Source organism: Muscardinus avellanarius (genome assembly GCF_963383645.1).
Source record: "Muscardinus avellanarius genome assembly, chromosome: 19".
Lineage (NCBI taxonomy): Eukaryota > Metazoa > Chordata > Mammalia > Rodentia > Gliridae > Muscardinus > Muscardinus avellanarius.
In genome coordinates, this window is record NC_137805.1 from 41,246,801 (window position 1) to 41,266,049 (window position 19,249).

General features: G+C 49.6%; 1 protein-coding gene across 1 annotated transcript in view; it reads left to right on the forward strand.

Annotated features, from left to right (window-relative positions):
• TTI1 (TELO2 interacting protein 1) overlaps positions 1 to 12,773 on the forward strand; it is a gene marked incomplete at both ends in the record, with an annotated part of 29,699 nt that extends 16,926 nt beyond the window's left edge. Inside the window, one exon of the mRNA XM_080716514.1 lies at positions 12,590 to 12,773. Coding sequence (XP_080572640.1) covers positions 12,590 to 12,773 — 184 coding nt within the window. The remainder of the gene's footprint in view (positions 1 to 12,589) is intronic.
• Between the last annotated feature and the right edge of the window lie 6,476 nt (positions 12,774 to 19,249).

Genomic DNA, 19,249 nt, shown 5'->3' on the forward strand with positions numbered 1-19,249 from the left:
GCCTGGCCTTTTCTGACTGAAATTACATGATTTAATTTCTAAGTTTCTCACCATGCTTATTGGAGAATGGCTATACCACTGCTAACAGAAGCTATTTTCAGTTCCACAAGTACTAAGTGCTTTTTCCCATATGCTGAAACTCTGGGCACAGCAGCGCCCACAGACTTGAGACTCGAGGCGCTGTCTGGCCCGTTTTCCCAAGCTCTCCTTCCAGCTGGGAGCAAGCAGCCCGTGCTCCGGGACAGCGAGGGCTCAGGCGCCTGCTGCCTGGCCTGCCGGTCCCTGCGCCCTGAGCAGAGCCCCTCCTCCTTCCCGGGCTGCTGGAGAAAGGGCTCCGCCCATCCTGGGTGGGGTAGGAATGAGGAGTCCCCTCATCCTCTGAGGGGCTGCAAAGCCGTTCTGACTGGAAAGAGGAGAGCCAGCTTGCTCCCTGATACACCCTGCTCTCCCTGGGAGTGATGGAATATTTCTGTGAATTGATTCATCATCTTTGCAGTCTTTTGTTCTTGATTTCTCTAGTAGTCCTTTTTCTTCCTGTCCCTCTGCCATCACATCCCTGAGGCCCAGAATCAGTCATTGTTTCTGGCACGCAGAGGTGCATCCCAAGAAGCTCCGCGCCCCTGTGCGTTCTCCCCTAAAGAACCACCTGGGGTGAACTAGTCCTCCTGGGCAGTGCCCCAGAGCTGAGAGGGCTGTGATTGAAAGTGCAGCCCAAGAACGTGCCGAATTTATCTTGAAGTAAATTCTCTCGGCTGCCCGTTACAACCAAGAGTTATAAAGATCTGATTTTCACATTCCCTGCCCCGTTCTGCTGTTCCTACGCCCACCGCATCCTATCCTTCAAGTTTAGAGCCATCAAACCAGCTAATATTCGCAATTCATTATCTTTTCATTTCTAATTCTCTTTGTTGCCACTGAAAGCAATTAAACCCGATCGGGCCTCGCTGCGTCTCGCGTTGGTATTCAAAGCCTCGGGAGGAGATGCGGCCAGGCCAGCCGGCTGCGGCGCCTTTGTTTGCTCCACAGCGCTTACTCGGGGTTGAGGCAGATGACCTCCCCTCCGTGGTGGCGGAGAGGAGGCGGCACAGGGTTGATTGCTTCACGCACATTACCTGCAAACTTATTTTGAAGTCAGATGGTGGGGGGGTAGTGTCATCCTTGATCAAGAACTGATTTGGCATCCTGATTCCGAAATTAATAAGCTCTCTAAATGAGAGAAGAAGCCTGAGATAATAGGAAACCTCGTGTCTTTGTGAGCCAGGTTACCGCCTGAAGAGAGGGAGCTGGTGGGTTGATTAGTCCTAAAGCAATCCTACCTGCTGGCCCTGATGAGCTGTGTCTCTCAGTGAGACAGGGTCTCCACATCCAGCCGGTTGTCAGTCCTGCGTTGTCAGTCCTGCGTTCTTCCCTTTGCTTCATACTCCTTATCCATTACCCGGCGTAAAGCCTGTTTACCTGCTTGCACAATCTCTCTACACTGCCTGCTTCTCTTCCCCTCAAGCACCAGTATGGGCCAGGCCACCATCACCCTTCACTGGAACAACCAAAGAGGGCCGCGCTGGTCCCCTGCCGCCACTCTTACCCCTTGGTATTCTGCACACAGCTGTCAGAGTGACCGGCGCACCTGTCCACCTTCATGGGAGAAGGGAACTTGTGTTCTGAGCAGCCCTGTAGTTGGGGGTTCACAAAAAGCCAGGGAAGACCCAGCGGAAGTGATGCCGTCCAGAGATGACCTGCTCCGTGTGGGTGACGTGTTCACCCCCGCTCTGAGGGAACCTCTGAGGCAGGCGGCTGCTTGGAGGCCTCCCACCTCTGGAAGGAGATGAGGGAGCCTTGCCGCCCCTGAAACCAGGCGTCACGACCTCAGAGGCCTTCCTCTTGTTGGAATGGAGGCCCACTTGGCCTCTTCGTGAAAATTCCTCCACATAAGTGCATTCCAGGTGGTTTTCCTTCCTCCTGTTTGCTTTTTCTGACTCCAAAGACTGACCAAGCCTGTGTTTGGTGTTTTAATTTGTCATATTAAATATAGCCTTGTGGCAGGCTTTTACATCTAGGCTGTAAACTCTGCAAATGGAAATTGATCAGGGGGTGGTTGATATAACCGAGGCTGTAAATGCTAAGAACGGAGATGCCATTCCAGTTTAATGCTGTTATCCAGTGAATGTGCCTTGTAAGGAGGGGGCATAAATCTTACAACTTGGGGGAGGGGGAGGGGCAGGGTATAAGCTTACTGCTTGCTACCACCAGGTGTCACTGTTAACTAGAGATGGGGGGAAAACCAGCTCCCCCAAAGCCCATCTAGTTAAATAACTTCAATGGGTAACAAATGAACAAATCATTTTTAAGGCATGGAAGGAGGGGTTGCCATTACCAGGAGCAGTGACCCTGAGGGTAAGCATTGGCCTACAGATAACAGGTCAGGTCAGCCACACCCCCGTCTCAGCCCATGCAGAGGCAAATTTAGCTGATTCAAATTCCCAGGTGGCCCCAGAAGCCTTCAGGCTATCTCCCAGCATGCAGTGGGCCTCCCCAGTTCTGGGCCTTTCTACCCATGGAGCCTTTCCTTTCCATACATAAAAGGAATTTAAGATGAGAGTAGATACCCCAAATTTCTGGTTTTCCTTCAAACTAGTACATATACTTGAGCCTGGTCCAACTCCATTACAACCATACTCCTTGGGCAGCCTCTTCCTAGCTCCTGAGATTCCCTGTCTTGCAGCAAGGTCTTAAATTACCCAATGAGCCTTCATCCTAGGTTTAAAGGAAACAGAAGTAGGTAGTATCTGGTTTGTTTTGTTTTACTTTTTATGTTTTTGGTACCAGGGATTGAACCCATGAGCATTTCTCCACCATACTACACCCTCAGCCATTTTTATTTTTTATTTTGAAACAGGATCTTGCTAAATTGCTGAAACTGGCCTCAAACCTGTGATCCTCCTGTCTCAGCCTCCCAATTACTAGGATTACAGGCAAGTGCCACCCACCATGCCTGGCAAAGTAATATCTATTTTTATAAAGATGAAGTCTGTGCCTGGCAAGACACAAATAGAGGAACAAAGCTTTTAGGCTGCTTGGTCTCTACCAAGTCCTACTCCCTCCTGCCAACCCCAGAGCCCAGCTGGGGATGCAGGATGCCAGCAGGTCGTGGCCAGCTGGCGCACCTTCTGGTCATTCAGGTACTGGGCACCTGTTACTGCTGCTGTCCTTGGAGAGGGAGCAGCGCCCTTTCAGCTTCCTCTACCTACCCGTGTGCATAAGGACAAAAGGCCCCCACCGTAGAGCTGGACAGACTAGGTTCACAGCTTTGTGGCCTTGAACAAATGACATGGTCGCCTTGCGTTTCATTTCTTTCCTCTATAAATTGGAGGTGGCACTACATCCTCTTCGTAGGGTCTTCCTGCAAAGGAATTGCTCTTAGGTATTCAGGAAGCCACCTGGTGTCCACTTGATGTGCATCTTAGTTGAGGGGCCAGACACTGTCCTAGGCACTGAGACAGGGGAAATAAGACAGAGGAGGCCTCTACCCTCACAATGCCGCATGTTACTTATAAGCCGGCTCAGTCTACTGAAATCTAGGCAGGGGTTTTTACTTCAAAAGGGTCTTTTTCATGCTAATTGTGCCACCTCTTCCCGCCCTATTTGTGTGAGAAGTTAGGGCAGGTTTGAAGGTTCATTTGCTGACGGACTTCCCTGCTCTCTTTCTAGCAGTAGGATCCTAGCCCATCAAAGAACCAGCCGGTGCCTTCAAACCCTAGATAAACACAGACTGGCACAGCCTCATTCATTTCATCCCGGTTAGAGCCCAGCTCTTCTCTTCACCCACACATAGGCCTATTATATTTGAACAGATCAGGAGCCACAGAGGTGATCTGTTAGTTCAGCTGAGCTTGGATGAATAGCTCATCCCCTTAAGTGGTGTGGGCAGTTTTTTTGAGGTTGGGCTGCAAAGCCGTTTCCCCCTCCGATTACACCGGCATAGAAATGAGGGCACTCCTGATATTTTTTCCTTTTGACATTTGATTAATAGTTGACAAATCCAGACCCAAGTATTTAGCTTTCCTGGTACCCATCTTTTGACAGACCTTGCTGCCTTTCTTTTCAAGGCCCATTGTTCTAAAAATACACTCAGATCTGAAGCTGTTCACTGTGCATATATAGGCATGATTCCGTGGTGTCAAAGATAAGAGACATCTGCCATGCAGATTACAAACAAAGTGGGTTGCTGGGTTTTAGATCTGAAGGCAGGGCCCTCTGCGCTGCTTAAATCAAATGCTCCGGTCCTTCCCTGCTTCTTTGGTGTTGTCATGTGACTGATAATCTGCCAGGGTCAACCGTTTTACCACCCACTGGGTAGTTGTGTGTGGGTACACTCGGCGCGGGGTCAGATCAAGCCTGTGGCTGCACTGGCTGCACAGAATGGACTCTGGTTTGTGTCTGACCTTGGCAGACCACAGGGTAGCCTTCTAGTCCTTTGGCGGGGTCTGTCGTCTGCCTTGAACACCTAAGGGGCTTGGGTGAAAGTGATAATATCAGTACCAAGTAAAGTAGGAAGATGACCTTGCATGTCTTACTATTATGTATTTGTATAAAAGATTATCTTGTGGGCGTGGGGACAGTGCTAGGATTGAACCGGGATCTCGCTCATGTTCACCGTGCTGTCTGGCACTGAGCTCCTTAGACAGCAGCTACAGCCCCACACTCACTCCAGCCTCCTGAGTGTTCAAGACAGACGGTTCCTATCGGATCTCTTATTATAAGCCAAGCACAGTGTTGAGAGTTGGCGTTTTCAAAGGTGAGTGCCAAGGTAGAGCTGGCCTCGCGCGGCTGTTCAGTAGCAGGGTCACCTCGGCAAATTCCTTTACTTCTCCAAGCCTCGGTTTCCTCATCTACGAGACTGAAATAAGCCTATCTATTGTTTTCCACCTAATACAATTATTACAAGGTTCAGTAAAGTCATGTATATTATTTTTTCCTAACACAAAATAATGCCCCAGAGTAAAAAGTCAATAAATAGTAGTTGTTAATCATTATTTAAACTCCCCCAATTCTCAAATTGACTTGCGGCATCTTGTAAAAAAAGAAAGAAGTGACAGAAACTTTTAAAAGGGAAAAGTAATAACCAAGATGAAGCCAGAGCTGTGCTTCCCGTGTAAAACGCAGAGCTTCACTCAGGCTGCAGCTGGACTCTGAGCTTTCTAACAGACAGGGCAAAGAGGGAAATACCACGTGCCAGAAGCTTCCAGTGCGTCCTGGGAGAAACACTTAGAAAAAGAAAGCTTTTCAGAAAGAAGCACGGCTTCCTTTGTTACTGAACCCTAAGGAAATGCGTCCGTGGTCGTCTTAGAGGAACACGGATACTGATACGACTAATGTCCGTAGCATCCTTGCAGTAAATACAGAAGCAAGTTTTGGGGGTGCCATTGCTTAAGGTATTCACCAGTGAGGGCTTGGTACCAAAGCACAGGTTACGGGAAAACGGTTCTGGGAGGAGAGGGACAAACATGTAGGCTGCTACCAAGATGCCTCCATGAAGGGGCGGGGAACACTGCAGGTGGCCGAGCGTGCAGCCAGCCAGCGCTGAGGCCCGAGTCAGTGGGCACAGAGGCCGCCTTGAAGTCAGTGCCCGGCAGCTCTGTTATGGTAGACCCGGAGGTGGGAGCGCTGACCAGATGGAAGGGGGCGCTCTAAATCCTGCCCCATGGGATTAAACCCCTCCAGGTCCTGCTTAGATCTGAATCGTCTATGACAGATTGGGCCCCTCAGTGCCGTATCCTTTTAAATATGCACAAAGCAACAGCCATTCCGCTGCATCCATGATACTTTGTCTTGCGGTACTTGAGGGGCATGATTAGCATCGTACACTTCTACTGGTGCTGATGGTTTTAAATTCTGTCCTTGTTGCATTTAAATATTTTTAACATGGATCTTTGTGAGCGTGTGTGTGCTAGAGTTAGATCGATAGATGAATGGGCTTGAACACGTAAATATAGTTAAGTCTAAAGCGTATATATAGCTGCAAAGGTAATTGGAAGTATTTATTTGGAGAGTAAATTGTTGCTTCCAGTCATAATCCTCCATTTCCAACATTTAGAAACAAAAAACGACCTTCGTGCAGGGGAAGATAGTTAAATTGAATAGCAAGAAAGGACAGACTTGAAATACTGGTTAACCAATCAACCGAGACCCATTAGAGTAAATTACCGAGTATGGAAACACAGCCCCACTGCTTCCTGGCTAGGACACGTCGACACCCCGAGCATCCATTTGTCTCGCAGGCAACACGCAGCCTCATTCGCAGCAGCGCCATGCATGGGGTAACAGGAGAAGAGATGGCCAGAAAAAAGAAGGGTGCGAAGGCTGTTCCGCCAGAGCAGAAACGAAAGGCAAACTAAAACAGCTTTGTGGCTATGCCTGCTTTCCCACAAGCGCGTTTATTTTCTGATCGCATTTAGTCGTGCCCGTATAGAGATATATGTATCTGTTCCTAAGGAGGCATCCCCAAATAACTTCTTTAGAAGGCATAAATAAATAAATAAACAAACAAACAGATCACAAAAGCCACAAGTTCTTTACCACTGGCGTTTACCCTGACAGCTCATGAGAGCATTTTATAAATCCAAAAAGAGACAAGGAATAGCAGATCCCTCAAGCAAGTAATTGACAGAGAAAGAATAGCCTGTCACCCTAGAGAGCTGGAGGCCCTGCGTTTCAGTTACAGTTTATCTAGCTTTCCTGGGCCTTGATTGGCTGGTGGTTTTCTAGAGTCCCCTTTGAGCAGATGCTGTCTAGACAGAGGTGGTGAGGACGTCCTCTGTAGGATTTGCTTCTGCAGCAGAGGGATTTCTGTTTGGTTTTGCCATATTGGGGGAGGGGAGGGGCATGACCCAGAGCACACGCTGAAGAACTGCTCTGGACTGTCGGCGCTGGATGGCACCTTAGAGCTGAGCCGATCCACCTTCTTTACAGAGAGTGGCTTGCCAGTCCCCCCTCAGGACTCCTCCCCCAGCTCCACCGTGCACACCTTCCAGGATGGCCTCTGATCTCTATTTTCCCCACCAGTCAGAGCCTTGAGACCTGGGCCTTTGTCCATCCATCTTTGTATCTCCAGACCTGGCACAGAGCATGGGCTGCACCAGGTGCTAGCAAATGTTTGATGAGCCACAAAGAGATAAGACCCAAACCCAGCTGACCAGACTCCAGTAGCACATTCCCTGCCTCCTAGATCACCACAGCCCAGCTTCCTCACGGAGCACCCCGATACTGGTCCTCAAGGAATGGCTGCTTCTGTCGGTGTGGCACCTGGAGTTTATTAGGTGCTTACTGATGCCCGTCAGTGGTAGAGAGGGCTGAAGTGCAGGGAAATGGCTGCCTGCACGAAGTGAAATTCAATAAACCGCATTTTAAGTGAAAAATCAGTATAAACACCAGGCTTCTTTGCCATGGAAACAGAGGTTGCTTAGAAACTGCCTAACGGCGAGTTCTAAATTTTTTAAAGTCAAGTTATCATTTAAGCTACACAGCCCTACAGGTTATTGAGAGATAATCACTGGCCTGGGGACACGCGAAGGCATGAGGCACAGCTGAGTGCCTCCCGTGCTCTGGGGACAGGTAATCTCTTGATAACTGCGCTCCCCAGAGCCACTGACTTGGGCCTGGAGGAAGGAGGAAGAAATTTTTGCTCAGGAGTTAAATAGTGTACACACATATATTTTCTTTTAATGTTTCTCTTTGGGTTTGAAGAAAGATGGAACCGGCCATTTGGCATGTTCAGCAGCCATCTCTGCCGTGTCTCAAGATGTATTGGGAACATTTTCCAGGCAGTTACCCCAGTCACTTCAAAGCAGAGGTCTGGCCTTTGTCTTCTGGCTTTTGATTATGCAGAAAGGGCTTTGAGGACTTGAGTTTTCTTCCTGGGAGTCCCTCTTCCCAGCTCAGACTAGGCAGGAACTGGCCCCAGAACAAAGTGGTAACAGAGTTTGGAACAAAGCCGGGCCACTGGGCCCTCAGACCAGACCTCTGAGGCTTCGGGCTCCCCTCCCAGCGGTTGAAGCCACCTCCAGGCTCAGGATTTGTCGGTGCCTAGGGTCCTGAGGCCACGTGCCTCTCACCAAGCAGGAACGCGGCCATGCTGCCAGCCATCTGGTTGCCTGGCACAGTGTTTGCTCCCTGCCTCAGGTGCATGGAGGGCGAAGCATACTGCCTTTGTATCTTCCTGAAAATAAGAGGCAAAATTAGAGCCCTGTTGGCTGAGAATTGGGACCCCACCACATCAGCGTGGAGGGATTCAGAGTGGGGAAAAAGACAAATGCTTTGCCCTTTTCAGAGTGTCTGGGAATTATCCATGGTGTGGTGGTGCTGCTAGAACGGGTAGTGATAATTATTCCTTAGATATACACACAGTCTTTCTCTCTGTTTTCATTATATACTTCAAAGTGTTTCCCTGTACTTCCTCTCCTCAGAGCCTTAGAATAAACCTGTGAGGAGGGGAGCGGGCTGTGGCCGTCCTCCTGGAGAAAGGGGACAGGGTCACGAGACAGCCTGGTTTGCTTCGGTGGTAGAGCGCTTGCGGAACATGCAGGAGGCCAGGGTTCAATCCCCAGTACTATATAAAAATAATCTGCTGCCTGCCGTTCCGGGGTATCTACCCCTTCAAGAGCAAAGAAATGAGGCCCAAAGTAATTCTTCCAAGAGTTTGGCTCTGGCTTAATTTAAAAAAAAAAAATTATAAACTTTGCATACATTTTGTCTTTGTTTTCCTCTTAGCATCTTATTTGGAGCTCTCGCAGGGCGAAGAGTAGCTTTTTTTCTTTCTCTTTTTTTTTCTACCAATGAATACAGCATCCATATTTAGCACTTCTTAAAAGGGCTCAGAAAATGAATGTTACCATACTTTCATGCCACAGAAGTACGGGGCGTGCTATGGCTAAGCTGGGTGGTAGCACTGCTTTGCTGGTTTTGCCCAGATAAAAATATTCCTTGAAGCAAGAGCGCCGTGCTGTTGCTTGAGAAATTGTTCCAGTTCTTGAAGGGGAAAAAAAAAAAAATCAAATGAAACCATTTGCATTCTAACAGTATTTGGCACCAGGGAAAACTGTCAACTGTGTCACGTGTAAATAGGAATCTGCTTCCCATTTTTGGTACGCTTCTTTATCATTTCCCTTGCCACTCTAATTATCAAAGATATTTTTGTTTTTAAACAAAAATTGTCTCCCACGCAGGCCCCATCTCCTTTCTGCGGTGAAGTGGAAACGATGAATTAGAATATTCTAATCACTTCTCCAGTAGCTGTGGTGCAGGATAGAAACACAAGATTATCCTAAGTACAGAAAACTTAAATTTTTTTAGGCACAGAGCAGGCCCAGAAAAAATTCAAAGTGCCTCAGCCTGCTTCTCCTGCCTCCTTAGCATGCTAGTAAGCCCAAGGAAAGCTGGCGTGGCGGTGCAGGCCTGTAATCCCGGCTATTCAGGAGTCTGAGGCAAGAGGATTGCAAGCTCCAGGACAGCCTTGGCAACTTAGCAAGCCCCTGTCTTAAAATAAAAAGTCAGAAGGGCTAGGTGTATAACTCAGGGGTAGAGCACCTCCCGGACACAATCCTCAGTACCAGGGTGGTGGAAGAACCCCAAGGAAGAAAGCAAAATGGCTTCACAGAGTCAAGACCCAAGTCCCCCGAGAACACACATTTTTTAGACTAACAAAATTAACATTAACAAAGTTAAAAGGCAAAAATTTAAGCCAGGCATGGTGGCACACGCTTATAATCCCAGCACTTGGGAGGCTGAGACAGGAGGATTGCACAGATTCGAAGCCAGCCTCAGCTATTTAGTGAGGCTCTCAGCAACTTAGTGAGACCCTGTTTCCAAATAAAATATAAAATAGGTCTGGGAGTATAGCCCAGAGGTAGAAAGCCTCTGGGTCCACCCCCAGTACCACCAAAAAAAAAAAAAAAAAGCAAAAATTTAGTTTATTTAGCAAGCTTTAAAGTTCCTACTTAATGCTCAAAAGTATGTTAGAGGCTTCCAAGAATAATTGTCAAGAATAAAATAGAGCCAGATATAATGGCACACACATGTAACCCCTGTATTTGGAAGGCTGCAACAGGAGGATTGAAATTTCAAGGCTAGCCTCAGCAACTTAGTGAGAACCTATTTCAGAATAAAAAACAAAAGGGCCGGGGGTATAGCTCGGAGGTTGAACACCTCTGGGTTCAATCCCCAATACCAAAAAGAAAGGAATGCACTCTACTAAATAGATGGTATATGCAATTACCTCAGTGCGCATGGTTCCTGGACCCCCACAGATACCAAAATCTAACATGCGCAAGTCCCGTATATAAACAAAACCCATGCACATCCTCATGTACTCTTTAAATTGTCTCTAGATCACTTATGAGACACAACGTCAGTGCTGCCTAAGCAGCTGTTACACCATGTTTAGGGAGTGATGGCAAGGAACAGGTCAACACATTCAGTACTGGTACATTTTTTGTTTCAAATATTTTTGGTCTATGGTTAGTTGACTCCATGAGTGGACCCCACAGATACGAGGGATGAGTATTTTTAGTTGGTAAATAGGAATCACATGTATTATTTCTTTTTCCTCTGATACTTGGGATGATGGAACCAAGGGGCATTCTACCTCGGGGCTATGGCCCTAGCCCTATGTTTTTATTTGGTAACAGGGTCTCACTAAGTTGCTGAAAGCCTCACCAAGTTGCTGAGGCTGGCTTTGAACTTGTGATCCTGCTGTCTCAGCCTCCTAAGTGCTGGGATTACAGGCGTGTGCCAGCACACCCAGCTGGGCTTGATCTCTCTTAAACCTTGGCAAAATCCTGAGTGCTTAGAAATGAGGAAAGTGAGGCCAAGACAAGTCATACGACTGCCTGCAGCTACATGGCTAGTGGTGTCACGTTAGTGTGAATCTGGTCAATATTGTTCCTTATTTCTTTCTTTGTGTTTACTCATTTTTGCAATACTGAGGATTGGACCCAGGGGTGGGTGTTCTACCACTGAGCTACTCTCCAGACCTTTTTTTTTTTTTTTTTTGGAGGCAGGGTCTTACTAAATTGCTCCAGCTGGCCTCAAACTTGTGCTCCTCCTGCCTCGCCTCCTGAGGCACTGGGATTCAGGTGTGTGCCACTATGTCCAGCCCCATGTACCTTTCTTGATGATAAGCAGTTGGCTTCTTCGGACCCCTTCACAGAATGTAAATATCCCCAGAAAGGGACGTCACCTGTAAGTCACTGTGAGCACCTAACAAGTCAGACGGTGAGGACCTGTTTAATCAGTGGGTGCTCACTGAATGCATACCCCGCGCCATGCCAACTGGCTGGGAACCTGGCAAAGAGCAGCCTTGCCCCCTGCCCTCTTGTGTACTCTTTAAATTGTCTAATCTGTGAGAAAGGAGATGTTCCGTAGACAGACAGTGGGTGCTTATGGGAAGGGTATGCTGAAAGAGAAAAAGAAGGGGCAGCCCCCTGGGCAAAGCAGGAAGGCGCCCCCACTAGCAGGTGCTGCGCGGGCCGGGGCGGCAGGCTCATCCTCCGGGAGACTGCAGCCAGAGTCCCTGAGTCACCTGTGGGCCTGTCGGTCATCTGGTGCCTGGGGCACATGATTGATGGTTTAGGAATAAAAGTTGAGCAGATAAGAAATGAGAGATGTAGCCAGCCAGGTACAGTGGTTCACACCTATAACTCCGGTACTTGGGAGGTTGAGACAAGAGGATCGCAGGTTCAAGGGCAGCGTCAGCAACTTAGCAAGGCCCTCAGCAACTTAGACCCTGTCTCAAAACAAAAAATAAAATGGGGCTAGGGATATAACTCTGAGGCAGAACGCCTCTGGGTCCATTCCCAGGCACTACAAAAGCCAAAAACAAGGGTTGTCACCCAGAGTTGATGGTAACAGAACCTCGCCTTTGGTGGGTTTCTGGTGGCTCGCGCCCTCGAGTTCTGCCCGTCCTGTGAAGAGGACATCAGAGCTGTCTCTGCCAGAGGCCATGGGTCAGGAGGTCCTGGGACAGGCCTCAGCTGGGACCCTTTGCTAGCCTGTGTGGATCACAGCAAGTGGGCTCCTCCCAGGGGAGCCGTGAGGGTGCATGCAGACCACTGAGAATCTGTGGCTCTTGGTTGCCAGAAAGATCCCAGCTGTCCGACTTGGCAGCAGGCTGGCCACCTGAGGGCTGGAAACAAGCGAAGACCGGCCCACGCGGGCGGGACAGAGGCCCTGGGGGTCCACCCCACGTGCTCCTCTGCACCAGCCTGCAGTGAAGGGCGGGCCGTGGCGTTTTTCTTCTTTTTGAAAACTCGGGCTTTACACCCCAAAACTCAGCCTGTGTCTTTGCCGTGAGCTTGTTTGATGTCAATATTGTTCCACTCAGACTAGTGACTATTTTACTCCGTGTCAGTGAATGTGAAACTCTCTGCCTCAGTTCCTGTTGGGACCATCCTGATGGTCCTGTCCTGGGGACTGAAGTGAGTTTCTTCTGCCATCCGAAGCGACTTGGTAGGATCTGTTTCTTCTCGGTGACCCAGTGAACGGCCTCTGGGCGGAAGAGCACCGCCCTCACCCACTCACTCCTGGCCTCTCTCCTCAGCGTCTTCCTGCACCTGATGAAAGTGGACCCCGACTCCACCTGGCTCCTCCTGAACGAGCTTTACTGCCCCCGGCCCTTCACCCCGCCGCACGCCAGCCTCCACCCGGTGCCACTGCAGGCAGCCTCTGCGCAGCAGAACCCCTACGCAGCCAACGTGCTCCGGCTGCTCCAGGAGCTGCGGTGACCGGCTCCTTCCGGACTGCCCACCCCTGCAGGAGGCCGCGGAGAGAAGACTGAAGGTGCATTAGACAGCCAGTCAACGTATAAATTGATCGATCGCACAACTGCTTAGAAATGGGATGGAAGGAAAGTTGCTGACTGTGATTTATATTTCACACGGCGTGTTTTCAGATGACATTGTCTGGCAGCTCTAATGGCTTAAGACCTTCACCTACCTTCTCTGTGTCCCCACCTGCCACACACGCAGTATGGACACACAGGCATACCCGAGTGCTTCAGGACCCTGGGACTGAAGGATGCACTGGGTGTGGCCCTGGGCCTCTGAGGCTGTGCTTAAGTGTCAACTTCTAAGACCCCTAAGAATGCAGCCTTGCTGGGTGTGGTAGTGTGCACCTGTAATCCCAGAACTTGGGAAGCTGGGACAGGAGGATCGCAGGTTTGAAGCCAGCACATGAGAACTTAGCAAGATCCTGTTTCAAAATAAAAAGTAACATAGGGCTGGTGATAGCCCAGAGGTAGAGCACCCCTGGGTTCAGTTCCTAGTACCACAAAAAAAAGAACGCAAGCCAGGCATGGTGGTGCACCCTTGTAATCCCAGTACTTGGGAAGCTGAGACAGGAGGAACACAGGTTCAAGGACACCCTCAGCAAGTAGTAAGACTCTCAGCAACCTAGTGAGACCCTGTTTCAAAATAAAAATAAACTAGGGCTGGGAGTGTAGCTCAGAGGTAGAATGCCCCTGGGTTCCATCCCCAGAACCACAAAGAAAAAGAAAATGCAGCCTTTCACAGACACACAGATCCGTCCCTGGATCCTACAGACACACGCCCTCAGATGATGAGGTGGCACTAATTTGTTGTGTGTACCTAAGCTGTACTTTGGAAGAAAATGAAGTAAAGGCACTTCCCTGGATAAAAGTGATCAAGAGCTCACTTCAAAGTTTGTTATTTAGGCTGGGTGATTCTTTTTAACGAGTTAATGTTCTTGAGGAGGTCTCAGAGAACCATGATAGGACATCTAAGCGATGCCACACAGAAAACAGTGACCGACAGTTCCCTGGTTTCCCTCCCCAAGGCAGCCACTCACAGTATTTTAACAATGTTGTGAATAGCTTTTTTTTTGTTGTTGTTGGTGGTGTGTGTGTGTGTGTGTGTGTGTGTGTGTGTGTGTGTGTGTGTTTTACTGGGAATTGAGCCCAGGGATGTTCTACCTCTGAGCTATACTCCCAGCCCTATTTTTTTGTTGCTGTTGTTATTGTTTTTGTTTCTGTTTTTTTACTTTAAAGCAGGGACCTAATGCTAGGCGTGGTGGCGCACGTTTGTAATCCCCACGCTTGGGAGGCAGAAACAGGAGGATTGTGCAGGTTCGAAGCCAGCCTCTCTGGCTTAAGAGATCCTGTTTCCAAATAAAAATATATATATAAAATAGGTCTGGGAGTGTAGCCCGGAGATAGAGGGTTCCATCCCCAGTACCACCAATAAATAAACAAACAAACAAACAAGGACCTAAGCTGCTGAGGGTGGCCACAAACCTGCAATCCTCCTACCTCAGCCTCCCAAGTAGTGAAATTACAGCCATGTGCCACCACACCTGGCTTTGGTACTTCTAAGTAGTAGAATAATTGAATTTTTTGCTGTGAGTAATAGCATAAAGATGCCCGAGTACCTGTCACCCAGCTTCACCAGTGGTCAGCAGTGCCAGAGCTGCAGCCTTCACACCTCTGCCCACTCACTCACTCATGGGTTATTTTCAAGCCATCCCAGATGTCTTATTCAAACTTTTAAAAATGTTTAGCCCTAATGCCATTATCATACCTAAAAAAATGAAAAGTGATCCCTTAATATTGTCATATCCAGTCACTGTCTAAATTTTCCAAGCACATCTGAATCAGGATCAAAATAAGTTCTGTAGCGAGATGTGATGGCGCAGGCCTATAATCCCAGTACGTGGGAGGCTGAGACGGGAGGATTGCAATTTTGAGACCAGCCTAGCAAGTAATGAGACTCCCATCAACCTAGCGAGACCCTGTTTCAAAATAAAATAAAATAAAATAGGGCTGGGGCTCTGCATACATGAACCCTGGAGGTAGAATGCTCCTGGGTTCGACCCCCAATACCACAAAAAATAAATAAGTTTTGTATATTGCTAGTATCAATGTGTTCCTTGATAAATCTCTTCCGATTTGTAGATGCCCCCTCTACCTTTCATTTTCCTTGTAAGGTTTCTGGTGAGGAAACAAAGTCACTTATCCTACGGCATTTCCCAGAGTCCTGATGTACTGATTCCATCCCTGGGGCAGAGGGTCATTTCATAGTCTCCGCCTGTTAACCTGTGTTTTCTGAAAATTGAGGGGCAGAGCAGGAGGCTTGGGCGGGTTTGATGCCTTCTTGTCTTGGCTCTTTTCTGACTCTAGTACTGTAGGAGCCACGAGCGTCCCTCCATCTCTCCTCCCCTGGTGGCATCAGCAGCCGTTGGCGCGCTCGGCTGTCTCCACTCGGGTTCTCTAGCTTTCTGTCAGCCAGGGACCTTTTCCTTCCTCAACCACCTGGTAACCTGGAGCTATCATTTATACAGAAGAGATAGAATAAATACTTGGCTTTTTCTAGCTAACAAATTTTACGCAGAAATTATGTAAATGTAGGTACACAGCAGGGCTGGGAGTGCAGCTCCCAGGTAGAGTGCTCATCTAGTATGTGCAAGGCCCGGGTTTAATTGGGTACAAGAAAAACATTTAGGTTCATAGTCACACACATGCTGAGGAGCTGAAAAGACCCCAGGCATGGGGAGTCCACGTCGTTCCGGGCACACGCATGCGTCCGAGCGTCCCCACCAGATGCACGCTGAAGCACCGGCTAGATGACGTCCAGTGACGGAAGTCATCCCCAAGCACGAAAAAAGTCAGCACGTGAGGGGGATGGGGATGCACACCTGTAATCCCAGCCCTATGGCGGAGACAGGAGGATCGCAGGTTCAAGGACAGCCTCAGCAACTTAGAGCCTGTTTCAAAATAAAATTTTAAGAGCTGGAGGTGTAGCTTGGAGATTTGATGTCCCTGAGTGGCTCAAGTTCCAGCACCACAAAAATAAAAGAAGCTAGAAAGTGATTAGCACAGATGCCTTAGAGTCCGGGCCTGGCTAGTGCTGGAAGGGCCCCCTGATTTTCCTTTTGGGGTCTTTCCTGCCGGGGCAGTGGAATCTCCCACTTAGGTCTAGGTGGCAGCAGCCTGCCTCTGCTGGTGAATCCCTCGAAGCCCCTCTGCTCTGGGCCTCAGCTCTCCAGCTTGTAAAGTAGAGGTAATGACCAGAGAGAGTAGTCTGTCTGCCTTGTCTGTCTGTTTCTCTAGGGGTTGAACCCAGGGGCATTCTACCTCTAAGCTGCACCTTCAGCCAAGTTTTTTTTTTAATGGGATCTCACTAGGTCCCTGAGAGTCTCCCTACACTGCTGAGGCTGTCCCTGAGCCTGTGATCCTCCTAGCTCAGCCTCCCAAGTACTAGAATTACAAACATGCCACCATGCCTGGCTGAGAGGAAGTGCTCTTAATCTTGAGTTCTGGGCCCCTAGAGCAACTGATGAGATCGGAGGAGCCTCTCCCAGACACACGCGTCTCGGCTCCAGCACCCCCAGGAGAGTGGTGGATCCTCTAAGACAGCGCCTCGGGCTCCCTCTCGTTTGCTGAGCCTGGTCAGCCAACCTCAAACTCCATTTGCCACCCCAGAGACGTCCTGAGAGGAGACCCCACGTTAGGAGCTGCAAAAAGCAGCCAGGCGGTGGCGTATGCCTGTAATCCCAGTACCTGGGAGGCTGTGACAAGATAGCAAAACTCAGCAACCTAGCAAAACATAAGGCCAGGCATAGTGGCGCACACTCTAATCCCAGCACTTGGGAGGCTGAAACAGGAGGATGCAGGTTTGTAGCCAGCCTCTGCTATTTAGGAGGCCCTCTGCAACTTAGTGAGACTCTTTCAAAATAAAGAAATAAAATAGGGTTGGAGATGTAGCTCAGAGGTAGAATGTCCCTGGGTTCAATCACCAGTACCATAAAAAGATAAAAAGGGCTGGGAGTGCAGCTCAGAGGTAGAATGCCTCTAGGTTCAGTTCCCAGTACCCCACATGCACATGCACGCACGCGCGTGAACACACACACACACACACACACACACACAGCCACGGCAAGTGCATGCTGTCATTTAGTTCTCTCCCAGCTCTGAAGTTCTGGGATGACTTCCTCTGGGAAAGGAAGAGAAGTGGCCTCTAATTGAAGGGATTGTGAAAGGATTCACAGCACCGCTCCTAACTCCACCGGGGACACAAGGCAACAGGCTACCTCAGTCCCTAGGCCCTGGCAAATGAGAAAACAGGTCAGAGAGGTGGCGTGACTTGTCCACATCACATCGCTGCTCCTCACAAGCTTAAAGCGGCCTGCCCTCCTGGAGCGGCCAGCTGAGAGGAGGAGTACCACCTCCTCTCATGGTGGCCATGGTGGTGCCATGGTTGCGCCATCCCGAGAGTCAAGAGCAGGAGCACACGTGCTTCCTGATAACCGCGGTCCTGCATGGGAGCTCTGAGTCATGCGCATGGGATCGGAGAGCTTGCTGTGTCCAGACTCCCACCTCCTCAGAGTTAAGACGTCCTGGGCTGAGCTGCTTTCCGATTCCTGCAGGCAGATTGTTGCACTTGATTAAAAAAAAAAAAAAACTAATTAGAGCACCTCTCCGGTTGCTGTTATATTCAGGCAACTTTAATTTCGAACCTGTCCAGGTGATTCAGAGCAGTCCTTGTTAACATGGACATCGCAGAGCGATCCTTCCCCTCACACAACTGCGAGGAGGTGGGGTCCTGTAGGACACATAGGAATGCTCCAAAAAAGGAAAATAAATATGCCAAAAGGATGCAGGCGTCACTGCCAGCGTCTGTACTCCTCCTTCGTCTCTGTTGGAAGGACAGGCTTGAGCACACAGGCGTGACTGGACGCACGGAGCCGGGAGCCCGCAGCCTGCCTCACCCTCAGAGCCTGCCTCCCGGCACTGCCTCTTCCTCCAGCAGCGTCTCTCCATGGAGTGGAAAGCTGGCCAGCAGCGGAAGTCCCAGGCTTGTGTTCTTTTAACACAACTAGAGCCAGGCCCCAGGGGCGCAGGCCAGTGACTCGGAAGGCTACAACAGGAGGATTGCAAGTTTGAGGCCAGCCTGGACAACTCAGCAAGACCCTGTCCCAAAATGCAAAGTTAAAAAGGCTGAGGATTTATTTCAGTGGTAGAGTAGCCCCGGGTTCAATCTCCAGTACTGCAAAACGAAGGAAGGAGAAGAGAAGGAAGAAGACACAGCCAGGAGAGTATGTCCCTCCCCACAAGCCTCGGTTTGGCTCATCAGCTCTGCCCGTCCTCCGTGTCCATCCACACAGGAGCCGGCAGGCCCTCCCTGGAGAGGGCCGGGGAGCTAGCCCGTCAGGCTCCGTAGTCCGTGGAGCTCTGCATCGTGTTCTTTGATTTTTTTTTTTTGCAACCTTTTAAAAATATAAAAATACTTACTCAAAGGCCTCACAAAAATAGGCCAGGGGCTCACTGTCCCCCACCCCCAGCCCAGCCCAGGATCTTAATTTGCCAACTCCTGATCTGGAGCATTCTCATGAGCAGGCCTGGAGGCAGGAACTCGGGTCAGCTCACCCCAGCCACATGGAGGAAAAGTCGGGGTGGTGTGGCTTCCCCCAAAGGAAGGGCTGCATTTGGTCACCAGAGAAAGATGCCAGGTGGGGAGGGGAACAGTCAGACACTCACCGCCCTACACCAGTGGCCCCGCAGTCTGGGAGGGTGTGTGCTGGGAGCTTTGGGAGCTGAGGCCACGTTTAGAGAGGGCCTTGAATGCCAACCCAAGCCTCCCAGCCTTCAGGGGTTAAGTGGCCTTGGAAGGTTCTAGAATAGGTGAGTAATGTGTTGAAAGCAGCACTTTAGGAATATTCATCTCATGGCAACACACGGGAGAAATCGGAAGGAAGAGAGACTGGCAATGAAATTGTGTTTCTGAAAGTCCCAGGACGAGAAAATGTACCTCTTCCATCAACCCCAAACTGTTTGACATGCCGTGGTTCATGAGCAACTTGAGGCACATAAATATGTGCTTTAAAGTTTAAAAGTAAGAAGTGAGATGAATGGAACGTCTGATGAGGCTTCCTCCGGCTCCATCCCGGGCGTGAGGAGCCCGAGAAATGATTTTCCGCAGCTCCAGCTGTGATGAACAATGCCGGGTCCCTCTCCCTTTGTGTGGCGCGCCCCAGTCCTCTGCGTCGGGCTTGATTGGAAGCCAAGTGCCCGGATTGCCTTTCCTCCAGAGTATGGAATAGAGGCCAAATTTCGGAAAATAATTGTGAGCGATGGCGGACTCTGCGGACGCGCTGATGGCCTTATAAATGGCATGCCTCTCGCTGCGCCCCCGCCCCAGCCCCTCACCACTGAAGTTTGGAGGCAGCGGCTTTGCACATTACGCTTGAA